General features: G+C 40.7%; 1 protein-coding gene across 1 annotated transcript in view; it reads left to right on the forward strand.

Annotated features, from left to right (window-relative positions):
- The window catches only part of PPM1L (protein phosphatase, Mg2+/Mn2+ dependent 1L), a 61,821-nt gene extending 44,967 nt beyond the window's left edge, over positions 1 to 16,854 (forward strand). Inside the window, exons 2-3 of the mRNA XM_063306490.1 lie at positions 7,724 to 7,885; positions 16,361 to 16,854. Of these exons, the coding sequence (XP_063162560.1) occupies positions 7,724 to 7,885; positions 16,361 to 16,707 (509 nt within the window). The 3' untranslated portion in view covers positions 16,708 to 16,854. The remainder of the gene's footprint in view (positions 1 to 7,723; positions 7,886 to 16,360) is intronic.
- The last annotated feature ends 338 nt before the right edge of the window (positions 16,855 to 17,192 follow it).

The raw sequence follows: 17,192 nt of genomic DNA on the forward strand, positions 1-17,192 counted from the left end.
GAGAGCTGGACCATAAGGAAGGCTGAGCAAAGGAAGATCGATGCTTTTGAACTGTGGTGTTGGAGGAAAATTCTGAGAGTGCCTTGGACTGCACGAAGATCAAACCAGTCCATCCTCCAGGAAATAAAGCCAGACTGCTCACTTGAGGGAATGATATTAAAGGCCAAACTGAAATACTTTGGCCACATAATGAGAAGACAGGACACCCTGGAGAAGATGCTGATGCTCGGGAGAGTGGAGGGCAAAAGGAAGAGGGGCCGACCAAGGGCAAGGTGGATGGATGATATTCTAGAGGTGACGGACTCGTCCCTGAGGGAGCTGGGGGTGTTGACGACCGACAGGAAGCTCTGGCGTGGGCTGGTCCATGAAGTCACGAAGAGTCGGAAGCGACTAAACGAATAAACAACAAACAATTTGATACTAGTAACTCACCGTCTGTTCCATAATCAGTTGCAGATGTCCTGTCTAACAAGATAGCACTTCTTTGTTTTGTGTTTCCTATTATGGAGCTTGTTTCATTCTGATATTGTCCATCTGGTGATATCCTGGTGCAGAGTTTCCATTTATATTTCTTGAAGCAGTTTGGGGCAATAAATAATACTTCTTGCAAAACTTCATTTCAGCATTCATGCACGTCTTCATTTCTGCATTATTGCATTGACCCAGTTCAAATCTTCCTGTGACATCAGGTTCTCCCACTTCTCTAAACAGGAGAACAAACAGGAATTTGACAACAGAGTTCAACTGAGGGGAAGGAGGAGGAAGAAGAGAGTAAAAGAGCCAAGGAGGTGGAAACTGCAGAGTGACTGTTGTTTCTGGATATTCTTGACTGCAGCTGATTGCCCATTGTATTGCTGATTACTGCTGATTCCCCATTGTGTATGATTGGAGTACTGCCTGCTGCTGACCTTGTTGAGCCACTTTCAGGAGGCATATAAGGAATCCACCTCTCCAGAGAGTATGCTAACAAGGTGAATTAACAGGGAGAGCAAATAGGAGAACAGTTTCTTCTGTTCATCAGAGGAATATGGAGACAGAAGGGATTGCTGTCATAACTGCAGGGGATATACCATGTTTATTTTCCTCCCTGAAGAGAACAAGAACTATACATATTGTAAGTACAAGCCAATTGCCTTCCTAGAAAAGAAGGTCATGACATTAGAGGCTAAAATCTCCACTCCCCAGGTTATCGGGGATGCAGTATTCTTGAATGAGAGACAGGAGGAGCTTTTGGAGAGGCAAAAGCACCAAGAAGCCTCTCAGAAAACAGAAGAAAGCCAAGTGGAGGGATTGGAGAAATGGAAACACATGATACAAAGGTCCAAACATATGAAGAAGAGCTTTTATACTCTGGAGTTTCAAATAGAGATTCCACAGTCTCACTGTTAATGATGGATGTGGAGTCCTAGATGAAAAGCAGTTGCCACAAGCTTCTAGGACTGAGGGAGAGGACTCTAGAGGTTCTGTAAAATGAAGGGTTCTTCCTTTGCCCAGAAGAGGAAGAAGTGGTGGGTGGTGGTGATGTGAGCCTCCCAGCTGAACCAGCAGTCTGCCAGCCAGACAGCCTATCAGGAGAAGTGTACTACCTTCTTAGGGTAGAGGTTGATTGATAGTTTAAAAAATGAATGGAGAACCAATGCCCCTCCCAATGTTGCTGAACTTTCACTGCCCTGACCGGTATCACTAAGGGTGAGAATTTACAGGAGTTGTAGTTCAATAATAAGTAAGAAGTAAGTAAGACATTATCTTGTAAGACCACAGGTTCTCCATCCTTGGTTTAAGTTAAACAGTATTCCCCCAGATTTTGATGTAACAAGGAACTCTAGGTACTAGTGGAAAAATAAAGTTCCATTCTCCTCCACATAGCTGAAAAAAATATTTCATGTGATATTCATGTGCACAGTTTATTGTGACTGAGCTGAGATTTCAAGCTGGAATTTACTGGTTCAAAAGCTCACACAATTAGGCTCCTTTTGACTCTGTATGTACTATGGAGACTAGCACAAATTCAGGACCAAGTCCCATTTTATTTATGAGGCCTGAGTGCAAAAAGCTGTTGAGTTTAAATTGAAAAGAGAATACCTTTATTTGGTAGCAGCTGACTTTAGTCTTTAGATGGCACAACTTGGCATCACCCCTGCCTTAGGTTTTTCTCTTCCCAGGCCTGAGTAATACTTTTTCCTCCCCTTTCTGCTCCATCTCTTCCTTTTCTTTGTGCACTCTTGCTAATTAAAAAGACAATTTCTGAGCAACAGCACAGAAAAGAAAGCCTTAAACTGGAAAAGCCCTCTTTGTAATTTCAGGCTGCTGGCATTCTATTGATCATAGTAATTTATAGAGTCTTCGTTGCCATAACGACAAAAACATCCAGCTTTTAGGAAGTCAGTACAGTAGTTTTCTTTATAAGGTGAATTTAGGTTTGGGACAGGGGGATATGGGTTGAGATGCAGACGTATAATCCCTGTAAATGGATAATTTAAATAATTAATAATATCATTATTATATTTTAATTAATTAATTAATTAAAATTGAAGGGGTCTGGCCCCAGGAATTAGATGCTGCCCCTCAACAATATTGTCTTTATTTGCTATCTTGCTAATTATAACTTCATTTTATTTAAGAGGCTCCAGTTGCTAATCCTGAAGCCAAATGTGATTGTGATTTCATGTAATAGTGGTCCAAAAGAGAAAGGTTGTAAATATGGAGATATATAGATACACACACACACACACACACATACATTCATACACAACCACATGCATACCATGAGTATGGAAAAGATGCTTTCAAACCTACGCAAATCCACAAGGCATTTTCTTGATCTAAGAATGTTTTTCTTTTAATTTTCCTTTCTCTTAAAGTTAGCCTATGATTTGATTGAAATTTCTGGTGGCTTCTTTTCTATCAGTTTCCACAGCAGGGTGCTATTCCAGTGTTTGTCTGGGGTAGTGTTCTCAATTTGTGTACTTTTTCTCTTTGGACTTTTCCATTGGACACTTAAATCAAATGTGGAGTAACCTTTTTTTCCCCTATACAAGGTTAAGTGGATTAAATCACAGTAGACAGCAGTGAAGACAAAGCGAAATAGGTTTGCTTCCTCACATATTGGCAGGCTGCCGGATGCAATCAGTGGCTTCAAAATTTTCATAAATCAAACTGAATAATATTATCCCACTGTTGTATTTTTCCCTTTTCCCTTACACAAGAATGAAGAAATAAAAAGAAACTTACTCTGCATTAAAAAGTAAGTAGCTTTATGCATAAATAGGTCAGTTAGAAGCTAAATACAGATGACATTCTGTGCTTGGTTAGCGTTAACTTTTTTTTGTTTTTAATCCGTTCGATCGTGTCCAATTCTCAGAGACTGCCTGGACAAGTCTCTGCAGTTTTCTTGGCAAGGTTTTTCAGAAGCAGTTTGCCATTGCCTCCTTCCTAGGGCTGAGAGAGAGTGACTAGCCCAAGGTCACCCAGTTGGCTTTGTGCCTAAGGTGGGACTAGAACTCATGGTCTCCCAGTTTCCAGCCTGTGCCTTAACCATAACACCAAACTGGCTCAGGGTTAACTTTAGTTGGCTGGTTTTTGTGCCTCAGCAAGTTCAGCCGAAAGTAACCATTTGGTTACTTTATGACATAGTGCATTGCGCAAATGCAAAAAATGAGTTCAGTATCAAAGTTAAATATTTTGGGAAGACAGTCAAGGTAAAGAGGAAAAAAACCAAAAAATGCCAGTGTTCAATAGTCTGCATATCTTTCTGGAATATCCTCTGAGATGGTTTTTCTCACTGTATTTTGACAAGGTTTCTCTGGATAGAAAAAAGCAAAGATGGAATGCAGATGGAAAAGACGTTCCTACAAGACTATTAGGCTGCAACGCTGAATACGCTGAAGTAAAATCTCAAGTCAAGCTTGATTCCTAGACACAACTGTGTAGTTTTCTTGGCAATAATACTTCTTTGGGCATTTTTTTTCAATATTCCTATCTAACCTACAGCCTTGAGAATCCCTGGTGGTACGTTGTCCAGGTGTTAACCAAGTATGACACTCCCCAGCTTTTCAAAATTCAGCCAAGGTTGAGAAATACTGCCAGCTGCTCTAGGCAAGCACATTCACCTGAAGATAAACCTCACTGAATTCAGTGGGACTTTTTTCACAATAAGTATAGAAAAACACTGTTGTGATTCTGAGTACTATTATAGGATAGAGCAGTGTTTCTCAACCTTGGCAGCTTGAAAATGTGTGGACTTCAACTCCCAGAATTCTGAAAGTTGAAGTCCACACATCTTCAACCTGCTGGCATCTATGTGTAATACAGATGCCAGCCCTCAAATCACCTGTAACCTGGAGCAAAAATTCAGATTTGTTGAATAAAAACAGTTACTATAGCTGTTCCCTATGTCAACTTTCCCCAGTATGCCACCTTCTTGCTGGCCAGGAATTCTGAAAGCTGCAACTGCAGCAGATTTAGAGAATGCAGACCACAGGCAACTGAGCAGAGACTGACTGGGCTCCTGTCTTTATTGTCAGGTGTGCTGAGTTGCGATGGGCCCTTAGCCAAGCTAGTTTCTGATTGGTGCAGGTTGGTGAGGGCTGGTGTCTGTTCAATGTTTAAGTTATGTTTAGATACATTTGACTTTGGGGGCTGTATCATGGGCTTACTGAAACAACTGTTCTCTTCCTTCGATGGAAAAATGGGCATAGAGACTCTTCCATCATAATGCATATAATGAATATATGACTTGAGTGAACTTGTCCCCTTGGTTTTCCAGCCCTAAAGGGAGAGCAAGATCGTATAAAGCAGGTTTCTGTATTGTACTCAGGGGAGATTCTGTGGCTGCAAATATATCACATTATATTGTGGTAGAGAAACAGAGGCTGGATAAACCTATGAAGTAGGTGTCCGATATACATTGGCCCTATGTAAATGCATAGCAAGAACAGGGGCAGGGGAAGTAGATCCATATGGCTCTTTCCAACTCCCATATCCCATATTTTCCTGGTTATTTCTGCAGATGTTTTTCATCTGGAAGATTTGAAGGAGAAGCCAGCACAAGTAGGCACCTTTGAATTATCAGGAATCCTTATTGTATAAGGTTGTGATTCTTCAGAAGCATCTATAGAAATATAGTCAACAACACGAACGTTTTCCCTTCAGACCTTCTGTTTAACATGCTGCGGTCTGGAGGTGGAGGGAACCGAAGCCAAAATATTGTTGCTGCAGCCAGGACACACAGTCTTCCTTTTCCCATCCTACATGTTTTTGGAATTTACGAAAGATAATTTCTGTACTGAATCTGGTAGTTGAAGGTATATCTCAGTTTTGGCAGCCAAGTACTAGAATCTAATGATGTTTACATGGTATGTTGCTTCACAACTTGTAATGGCATCCCTTTCATGCTACAAGCTGGAACAGCATCACAATTTAGCATCTGCTCTTCCACTATGATGCTTTCACCTTATAAATGTACATTAATAAGAATTTTAATGCCCTCTAATTTGCCTGATAATGCCCCCCCCCCAAGTTTCCATTACATGCAAAGACAGATGTCTCAGCCTTATGAATAATCAGATGTAAATTAACTAACTGAGGTGAAAATTTACCTTGCACTCCTCTGGCTCACTTAAAAGGAAAAGAATGCAAGCATGAAATTAATTTTATTTACCATTAAACAATAAACTGGAACATGAATTGTGATGATGTAAAAATAAATTAATTTTAGCAGTTCTCATATAAGAGAAGTTAAATGTCAGCTGTGCTCCCTAGAAATACTTAATAGCTTTTTAAAATATTGTTTTGCTACTTCATAAAAGAAACCCTTAAACAATTTTTTTAAAAGACCTCAGATTTTCTGTCAGTACAGCTCCCTGATGATAGACGTAAAGGCCTTCTTTTGGGTTCTGTGCAACTGAAGTTCATGCCACACATCATGCTTAAGCTTGCTTGCTTTTGCAATAATGGTAGACGCAAAAAGTTTAATGTTGGATAAGACTCAGAGGCCCATCTAATTAAGTTTCTTGTTCCCACAATGGCCAGCCAGAGGCCCTCAAATGTAAAACTAAGTCTGTGAAATTCATTAGCCCAAGGCATAGTGATGCTTTGGATGACTTTAAAATGGGATCAGATAAATTCATACATCAGGTCTGGGGTAGCCTGTCTCGAAATATTAGCTGCAGGGAAACAATAATGTGAGAAGGGCATGTCTCCATATCCTACTTGTGAACAGAGAGATCTGGATGGCTCTGGGAGAAACAAGATGCCAGGCTAAGCTAAGCCCTAGCTTGATCCAGCAAGGCTGTTCTTAAGTTTTTATCAGAACAGGATCCACATGATCATATGCATATTGAGAAACAGATTGCCTTTGGCCCTGAAGGTATCATAATACCATCAGTACTCTCTCTGCTTGTATTCACCACACCATGCATAATTTCACACACTTAGTATATTCATCTTATTTCTAAGAATGTGAAATGTTATAAAGGTGGGATAGAAAATAAAAATTAAAAAATACATATTCCTAGCTTGCACCATAGGCTTCCACAGCACCATAGGCTTCCTCAGTCTTATTATAATGACCACTTTAGTTAGTGAAGAAACATTATTGATCTGTATTTTCTTCATATACATTGTTCTACTTGATTAGGTGTCAAAACTCCATCAATCTTTATTTGTGTTCAATAAAGATTGTAATAAATCTTATGTGAGAATTGCCAATAGAAGGTTTTCATGGCAGGGTGTACATGACAGGGTGTAACAAAAATTATCAGTGATTATTTAACAACTCATAATGATAGAAAATTTTCATCTGCATTTTAAAAACTGGACTTGCGATTTGGTTCATAGCAAATGACTAAATTATGCAGATAGAGAAATAATAGCACAGCATGGAATGAGAACCAATAGAAGTGTGACATGGTCATTGAAAGAGGGTGTTTGCAGGCAGATTGGAGGCCTTGTTGTCCAGATAACATCCCTGCCCAGAAGTTCCCTGTAGGATCAACCTGCCTTTATTGGGCAATGTCACTTAGAATGGTTAAATGCCCAGCAGCTACCTTTCTTGATGTCATTCCTTTGGACAGGGATCAAGATGGTTACACCTGTCCCAGATATAATTTATTCCTACTCCTTGTAAAGTGGAAGCTGCTGTCAGTCATGCACAGCAACAAGCAAGCTGATATGTCAATAGGAATTTTCTCCGTTACTACTCTTGCCCAGTGGGAGAAGGCAGACATCAGTTTATCACTGGGAATATAGTTCCTATTGCAGTTTGTAATATAGAACCTGCTTTTCAATGACATTTACTGTGCATGGTAAGACTTCGTTTTTGTATGTTTTAGCAAGGTTTTTTGCATTCTTATGTAATTAGTATTGGGAGGAAAACAACTGTAGTAAGGATGAATGTGTATGTACCACTGGGACATGGGGCCATATTTTTTCCTGCAGGTTTCCTGAATGACAAGCTGGGTGAGAACCAGCCCTTGAAATGCCAACCAAATATCAGATATACAAAAAAAATTGTGGAAAGAAGAAATTGACTGTCAGATTTGATCAGTGCCATGAAATAGGCTGTCATCCTAGTGCTAGATGTTTTGTTCAGATACAAATGCAGCTGCCGTTTCTGATGGCTACTGAATGCAGATAAGGTAGATGAGGAAAGAATATGATGGAAGCAGTAGTGATTTTCACTCCATTGTCTTAATGGTCTCCCATGTTCCTCTTTCCCTTTCAGGAACAACATGTCTGATTGCTTTACTGTCAGATAAAGAGCTCACAGTGGCCAATGTTGGTGATTCAAGGGGGGTCTTGTGCGATAAGGATGGAAATGCTATTCCTTTGTCTCATGATCACAAGCCCTATCAGCTGAAAGAAAGAAAGAGAATTAAAAGAGCTGGTAAGTTTCTAAAATAGGGTGTGTGGTTTGTTTGTTTTACATCATGGCAGAAAGTTGTATTTGTTTATTTGCTTCTTTCCATTCTTTAGTACTCATTTTATTTATTGCAATGTGATAGTACTGGATTTTCTGGAGAATTCTGGCAAAATAAAAGATGAATGTTATGGAAGAGGAGGAAAGAAAATAGAAGTACTACATAAATTGTTGTGAGCAGAGGGGAAATTATGTCTATCCTTGTCTTCCCGTGTCCCAAAGTCAAGCTGGTTGGCTTCCTTCAACTATGAATGTAAGGAGAACAGAACAGACCCAGTGTACATAGTTCCCGGGGGTGCTTTAGTACCTGCAGCTTCTGAAAGTAGCCTCACTCTCATGATAGCCCTAGTACTGATGTGTAGTACTGAGTTCCTTAACAAGTCATACAGATCCAAACAAAGGATCTGAATAGTAGTCCTAAGTGGAGGCAATAAGATGTTAAAACACAGAAGAGTTCACCCAGTGCATGGTAACTCAAATCTTCATGTGTGAATTGTTACATAGCCCAAAAAAGCAATTCCAACATCCACAGGCAGGAAGTAAAGACAGATATGCAGAAATATAAAAATACTATTGGAATCCTGATTAAGTAGAGGGGATGGCTGGAACTCTTTAGGCTACAATATATTCTGTGCAGGTCCTACTGCATTTTTAAAATTCATCTTAAGTGCCATCCCCACAATATCTCATAGCCCAAAACTGCCATTTCCCCAAGTTCATTGCATGTTGTATGACAAACAGCTTGGCTGAAAACAAGTTCATTGGATGATCCCAATTTATGGTATTGAGAGAGAGAGAAAAAATACCCATCTCTCATTCTAAACTCATGTTTACTGTGCTCTCAATTTTAATGATTTTAAGAAATTTACATTTTCCTATTAGGCAAGTTGTACTAGCAATCTTTTGGTCATGTTTGCAAAATCCATTCATCGTTTGGTTAGGACCACCCAAAATGGCGCAAAAGAATGTACAAGTGTTGGAATTCTCCATAACTCTTCATCAGGCAAAAGGTTGCAAAAACAGGTTGTAGAAGAAGCAGAAAATCCAAATCTATTCCACTTGTTTCATCCATAAAGTCAGTCACAAGGTGGAGATGCTAGATTAAATATATTAGCCAGCGGGAAGCGTTGCCAATGTTAAATTATACTGGACATTGAGGGACATGTTATTTTTGGCTTTTTCTTTGTGTTACAATATTCTAGTGATGCTTTTTTAGACATACAAATCAGCAGGAGGTTTTTTTCCCCCCTATTTCACTGAGAGCTTGCTAGGCTCTGGAGCTGTAAAATGTCTATTCCTTATAGAAATTAAGTTTATTCAAGGAGAACCTTCAGATACTTTTGGCTTGAGCTCTTTTATAATATGTAGCAATGCCCAAAATCAGAAAATCCTCCTCCTTCAGCAACATCTTGACATAAACAATATTTGGGTTTATAATGAGAATGTTTAAGGATGCTTGAGATGTGTGAGGTGTTTTTAAATGTGGTTGGTGAGTTCTTTTTTAAATTTTAGACAATGATTCTCATCCAATACTATGATTTGCTATGTTATAAGATTTCAGAAAAATACCTTCTTACGAATATGTGTGGGCTACAAAGATTAGGATAGTAGAGTTGGTTCCATCAGCCATCTCTTTTCTGTAAGAATGAGAGAGGGAGAGGAAAAGGAACATAAAAATTATTTTGCAGGGCTTGAAAATGTATTCAAATATATTTTTGCAAACTGCAAAATCTAAACAAGAAAATACATGCCTTTCCTCTTATACTCGTCAGTATTTTTTTATGATCATTATTAAGAATAAATCATCCATCCATCCATTGTTCTTTACTTTTTGGCTTTAGGCATTGTGGCATTTTACTAACGTAAAGCAGCATAAACTAAGCTCAAGAAATATATATTTATGTGGCTTTGGAAAGTAGTTGAGAGCATAGGGAGAACAAGAGCTTATAGGTGTAAAAATAGAAGCGCAGATTATAGTCAGTTTATTTGTATTTGTATTTATCATTGGATTTGTTCTTTTAAGTTTCTGTAAACACTCAAGGTGGCTTTCAAGAGTTTTACAATACAAAATATAAAACATAATAAAATCAGTGCAATTAAAATCAAAACTAAAAATTAAAGTCAGTTTTCTTAAAGCAGTTATCAGTTAAAATGGCTTAATTGTAAATTGCTATGGGAATTCTTCTAATGGGAAACAGTACAGACATGTTTAAAATGAATAAATAATAAATAAAAGTTTAGCAAAAGAGATGACCTTGTGCCATTTTCCTAATTTGTTCTTGCTTTCTTGCTGAGCTTCTACCATACATGGTATTCTGTAATGCGCTTTTACCTGCATTAGCCTTCCCAAATTGTGGAGCTTCTGTATGTGTTGGACAATGTTGGTGCAAAGTTCTGGGAGCAGTTGTCCCACACAGCTTGGAGAAGTCATAATTGGGGAAGACTAATTTGCACTGTGCAAATGAACATGAGTTCCTCTCTGTTGCAATGCCCTGAAATAAAATACAATATATATATTGTATTTTAAATTATAACAAAAGAGAAAAGAAAAAATATCAACTGTAATAATAAAAGATGATAGAAAAAAGAACCAAAAAAATTAACCAAAATATGAGGGAGAAAGAATGAAATAAAAGAATGAAATATATTTTTAGAATAACAATAAAGCCCTTTCTCACTGCAGAACAACAGAGATTCTGTCAGAGTTCAGGCTTTTGCCCCTTCACTTGTTTTGTCTCCAAGTGAAGGCAACAGTCAAGAGGAGATGGCCAGCTGAGCTGGATGAAGCAAACACTCTGCCAAAACATCTTTGTTTTCACATACTGGGCCAAGAAGGGTTTCTTTCTTTCTTTTTTTCTTCTTTATATAATATTATTTTATGTAATATAAATCTGCAGACAGGATCAGGGTATGAAGACCCAAAGGATTTCCCTTCCTCATGTTTTAGGTGGGTTTGGTGAGGAGTTATTATAAAATATGTTAGCCTTCCATAGTGTTGTCTCCCCATGATATTTGTCATTTAATGGACTGTTTCTAACTCTCATACTTTGGATGCTTTTAGGATTATTGTGAACCATGTTGGGATAAATAGTGGAAGAGAAATACTTTTCATGACAGTATAGCAGTCGCTGTTTATATCCCGGTGATCTGCTGCATGGTCCAGCAGAGGCCCTAGTCGCAGCCCGGAACAGGGTGGCGGCTGGGGCCTTGGACAGGACCGTGCCTGTGCAGCCCCTCTTGTCCCATTGAACCCGGCACTCCCCGTGGTTTATGGAGGAGTTGAGGGTTCTGAAGAGGATTAAGAGATGCTAGAGTGCCGCCGGAGGAAGACAAAGACTGAATTCGACCGAACACAGGTTAGAGCCGCTATTAAGGCCTACCTTGTGGCGATAAAAGTGGTGAAGCATCAATACTTCTCTGCTCTTATTGCATCCGCAGAATGGCACCCGACAGCCCTGTTTAAGATCACTCGATCCCTTTTGGGGAAGGTGGGCTCAGTGACCCACCTACAGGGCCGTGCAGAGGAATTTGCTGAGCATCTGCAGGACAAAATCACTTGGATCCTCTCCAAGTTAGACTCCAGGCATGAGGCTGGGTCTGGAGAGATACCAGGGGAATGGGCTTACCCAGTTATCTGGGAGGAGTTTGATCCTGTTGGACCTGAGGAAGTGGACAGGATCCTACGGACAGTAAATGCCACCACATGCCAACTAGACCCATGCCCCTCCTGGCTAGTAAAAGCAGCCCAGGAGGTGACACGTGGTTGGGTCCATGCGATGGTTAATACATCCTTGGGAGAGGGGGTGTCCCCAGCTACCTTTAAAGAGGTGTTGGTGCACCCCCTCCTCAAAAAGCCATTGCTGGACCCTACTGTTCTGGACAATTTTCATCCAGTCTCCCACCTTCCCTTTTTGGGGAAGGTGGTTGAGAAAGTGGTGACTTTGCAGCTCCAGAGGGTCCTGGACAAAACGGATTATCTAGACCCCTTTCAGTCAGGTTTCAGGCCAGGATACGAGACAGAGACTGCATTGGTCGCACTTATGGATGATCTCTGGCGGGAGCGGGATGGAGGGAGTACATCCATCCTGGCTCTCCTAGACCTCTCAGTGGCTTTCGATACCATCGACCATGGTATCCTTTTGAGGAGGCTCAGGGAGTTGGGGGTGGGTGGGGTAGTCTTACACTGGTTCATCTCCTTCCTCCAGGGCCGGTCCCAATCGATGGTGATAGGGGAGGAGAGATTGGCCCCACAGCCCCTTCTTTGTGGGGTGCTGCAGGGATCAGTACTCTCTCCTCTCCTTTTTAACATCTACATGAAACCACTGAGCGAGATCATCCATCACCATGGGATGAGGTATCATCAGTATGCTGATGATACTCAATTGTATATTTCCATCCCGGGTGAAATATGTGATGCCATGACCACCCTCTCTGAGTGTCTGGGGGCTGTGGGGGCCTGGATGGGTAAGACCAAGTGGCTGTGGGTTAATAGTTCTTCTGTATCAGGGACATTAACATCTCTGGTTCTGGATGGGGTTGCAGTGCCCCAGACAGACCCGGTGCATAACTTGGGGGTCCTCCTGGATTCATGGCTCCTGCTCAAAGAGCAGGTGGCAGCCGTGGCCAGGAGAGCCTTTGTGCAGCTATGTGCTGTGCACCAGTTACGACCCTTCCTGGATCGGGAGGCCCTTCGAACAGTCACTCATACCCTTGTTATCTCTCATATAGACTATTGCAATGCGCTCTACATGGGGCTACCCTTGAAAAGTATCCGGAAGCTTCAGCTGGTCCAGAATGCAGCTGTGTGAGCTGTTTTTGGTGCCCCTAGAAGGGCACATATAACACCACTGCTGCGCGAGCTGCATTGGGTACCAGTTTGCTTCCGGGTCCAATTCAAGGTGTGGGTTATCACCTTTAAAGCCCTACATGGCATGGGGCCAGGTTACCTGAGGGACCGCCTCTTCCCCATTACATCAGCCCGTCCCACCCGATCGTGCAGAGAGGGCATGCTGCGGACCCTGTCTCTAAGACAATTTCATTTGGCGGGGTCCAGGAAGCAGGCCTTCTCTGCAGTGGCACCCACCCTATGGAACATGCTGCCCCCAGAAGTGAGATTGGCCCCATCGCTCCTGGCCTTTCGGAGGAGTCTGAAGACCTGCTTCTGCCGCCTGGCTTGGGGTGGAGAGGGGAATAGATCTACATGGGGATGGCTGCTATAGACCACTCCTCCCACACTTGGACTGTTTTAGATTCTTTCGCCACTTGGACTTTTTATCTTTACTCTTATTTATATTATTTATTATTGTAATTTTATACTGTATATTTTATGATTGTTGTTTTAATTGATTATTGTAAACCGCCCAGAGTCCCCTGATGGGAGGAGATGGGCAGGGACAAATTGGATTGATTGATTGATTGATTGATTGAATGAATGAATGAATGAATGAATAAATAAATAAATAAATAAATAAAGTCCATAACATGAATAGGTTACAGATAGTCCTCATTTGTACCACAATTGGGACAAGCAACTCAGCCATTAAGGGAAGCGGTCATTAAGTGAAACTGCAACTGTGCTTATGATCTTACTTCGGCTTTCCTTTCCTTTACAGACTTGTGAAGTTTGTAAATGCAAGGAAAAAGTTACTTTTTCATCATCTTCATAAATGTGAATGGTTGCTGTACGAGGCAGTTGCTAAACGAGGACTACCTGCATTAGTAGACAGTGTCAGAGGCCCAGGTCCAAGTATCCAACTCAAAATTTGAACTGAGTTGAAGTTTCAGAGGATGTTTACACAAGATAGTTTGTTTTTTCCGATTAAGACAGAGTTGTAAAATGTGCCACGGGAATTTACTGCTTTCCATTTGGTGCCTAATAAAAGTGCCGTGTTGGAGGGTTTCAGAGCTAGATGGAAATTGCTTGTGTAACTGATGATGAGAGCATTATTCATTACTGTGTTGCTAATTTTGCTCCCACCCCCAGGTACTGTACTTACAGTATTACAGTTGCACCTACCCCCAGGTACTGTGTCCATTGCTTTGAAATGCTGCTATGCTGCTCTTCCTTGCCTGTTTCACCTGTTTTCCCCTGTGAACTCAAAAGCGAGGGATGATTGTTTTCACAAGAACTTTTTTTCTGGATCATTACTGCTACTGTTCAACCAGAATTTCTTGATGAGAAAGATAAGCTTTTGTTTGTATGTGCGTTTCTTTACTTCTTGCCCTGGAGTGAGATTTTGAGTTTTATAAGACTAGTCTGATATCCCAGTTCCATTATAAATTTTTGCAAATGAGCGTGAACTTCTTCTTGAATTATCCCAGAGGGATATACAGTGCATGATTAAAATGAGAGGGAGATTGCCTGAGCACAGGCAAGAAGATATCCTTTATGTTGCAAACAACAGAGATGAAGGTTGAGTTTCCTTGCTGTTCGGCAATTTGTCATATATATGGATGAGCTTGCCTGCAGAAATCCACGTGTCTACCATTTCAATAGCAACAGCATGGATACTGATTTAATCCAGCCCCCCATGACAACATTTGGATATTTCCTGTACTTTCTGCATTAGTTACAAGATACATAACATAAAATGTATAATTCCAATAGATCTGGGATAGAAGGTGATATTCTCACAGTTTATTAACTCTGGTCTCATTAATCACACATGCTACTGAATATGCTTTCCCCCCCCTAATAATGCCATTTTCTATTTACCCTGTAATCTTATGCATGGAAGACCCACAGACAATATTAGTATAGGAAGGAACACCTGCACTAGGGATTGTGGGCCAAATCTAATTCAAAGGCCAGAGTGTTCTCCAAACTTCCTGGATACAGATGTATCAGGATTCAGAGCTTTAGAAAGAGCAATTCCCACTACAGAACCCCATCTTTTCAGCCAAACCCTTCAGCACTGGATTGTAAGCCTGGTCACTTAAGCACAAGTGAGCCCAGCAACATTACCCTTAGCATCTGTCAAGCTTTTTGTGCTACTTCATTTATTGTATTCTATTTGTTAAAATTTAGAATCACAAAATGCATGAGTTGTAAGGGAACCATAGAGTTTTTCAGGCAGGGGGGCGTCTAATCCTCTGCTCAGTGCGCAAACCCACTAAACCATCCCCAACTTAGTTTTAGTTTCAAAACTAAACCCTCTTTTGAAAACCTCCTGTAAGAAAGAGTTCAACATTAGACAGACCATTCCTTTGCATCACAGCTCTTAGTGTCAAGAAATTCCTCATAATATTCACCCTGCATCTCCTTTAATTTCAGCCCTTAGTCCTTGTTCTTCCTTTAGTTTCAGTAGAGAACAGGTCCCTCTCCCTGTTTGTGTTTTTTAGATATTTGTAGGTACCAGCTTTGGTCAGTGACCTTGGGCCAGTCATTGTCTTTCAGCCCTAGGAAAAAGACAATGGCAAACCATTTCTCAATATGGTAATAGAAATGTGAAAAATAGATAGATAGCCTAGATAATAGCATGGATTTGTCCATGTAGTTGCCAGGTGTCAGGGCTGACTCAAAGGAATGCACATACACAGATACATACACACAAAAAGACTGCTATCATCTCTCGGTCTTCTCTTTTGCAAGCTAAACATGGTCAACTCCTTTAACCATTCCTAATAGGGCTTGGTTTCCAGACCCTTTATAATCATGGTAGTTTTCCTTTGAACCAAGTCAGTTTCTCTATGACCCTTTTAACATGTGGTGCCCAGAGCTGGACACAATACTCCCAGGTGTCATTTAGCCAGCTGAAAGTACAATTGAACTATTATCTCCTGTGGCACAGTGCTTTTGTTAATGCAGCCCAAGATTGCACTGGCCCTTTTAGCAGGTGCATAACATTTTTCAAGAAGGGAAACTAACTAGTATGTTGCAAAGCAAATATCCAACCTGAAGAATTGTCTTCTCAAGAAAGTCTCTAGATCCCACACAGGCAGTTTCAAAAAATAATAATATGAGTGGTTGCAGCCCAGTGCTTTGTTTAGAAGTACATTCATCTGGCTATTAAAAAGACAAATTATCTGAAAGAACTAAATGAGATGCAGAGAGCAGCTTCACCAGCTTATTGTATGGTAAAGGGATGTTTTGTGTCCCCAGTATGCTCTCAAAATCCCAGATGCGCCTGCTGGTTCAAAATACTTGGTGATTTTTGGTGTAGAGAGAGGCAAATAGTGATGGCTTTCTGCCTATAGTTGCCTTAAGTAGCAGAATCCTTTCCCCATGTTGAAGAAGACAAGGAACAACTGAAGAGCCAGGTTTCCTTCCTGTGTCTTGGCAACAGACACTCTGGTATGTTATGGGAAAGGATTTTCTTGAGAAAAAAAAATTGTGAAGTCATTCAGTTTTCCTAACTGATTTAATAACCCAGTGGCATGGAAGCTTCTGAGAACAATTTCATATCAACACCATTTAATAGGGTTTTTTTCTCTCTCTTCCAGGTGGCTTCATTAGTTTCAACGGTTCCTGGCGTGTTCAGGGGATCCTGGCCATGTCTCGTTCTCTTGGGGATTACCCGTTGAAAAATCTGAATGTTGTCATCCCTGATCCAGATATCTTGACCTTTGACCTGGACAAACTCCAGCCAGAGTTCATGATCTTAGCTTCTGATGGGCTATGGGATGCTTTCAGTAATGAGGAGGCAGTGCGGTTCATCAAGGAACGTTTAGACGAGCCACATTTTGGAGCCAAGAGTATAGTGCTCCAGTCTTTTTATAGGGGATGCCCTGACAACATTACAGTCATGGTGGTTAAGTTCAAGAGCAGCAACAAAATGGAAGACCAGTGAAAGAAAGAAGGAAGGAAAGAAGGAAAGCAAGAAAAGTAATACCACTCTTTGTCTCTCCCTTGGCGAACTTCTTCATTTAATCTTTACACTTCAACACAGTAGAGAGCTGTAGCAAGTATATTAGTATTAAGATTGTACATCCAAAAACTAGAGTAGAAAATCACTCTTTTTGATAAACACAGCAGACAAAATCAACAATTCAATTTCTTTGTCATTTTTTTTTAATGAAAAGGATGTCGTACCTTTTATTCTCTAGATCTCTAATGATCTCAGCTTAGAAAACCCTTCAGTTTTTAAGGCCTGTGACTCCTGCTTCAGAGATCTCAAAAGGCTGCAATTCCCTTAGTCTTCACAAAACAGCTTAGAACTGCATTTGGACTTGGGCAGCTGAGACACGACAGGAACAGCTGGTTGCTTGGAAGCAGTTGATAAAACTAACATGGGATTTCCATCAGTGTGACTATTCATTCTAGCATCCCCTCCTT

This window comes from Candoia aspera, chromosome 6 (assembly GCF_035149785.1).
Source record: "Candoia aspera isolate rCanAsp1 chromosome 6, rCanAsp1.hap2, whole genome shotgun sequence".
Classification (NCBI taxonomy): domain Eukaryota; kingdom Metazoa; phylum Chordata; class Lepidosauria; order Squamata; family Boidae; genus Candoia; species Candoia aspera.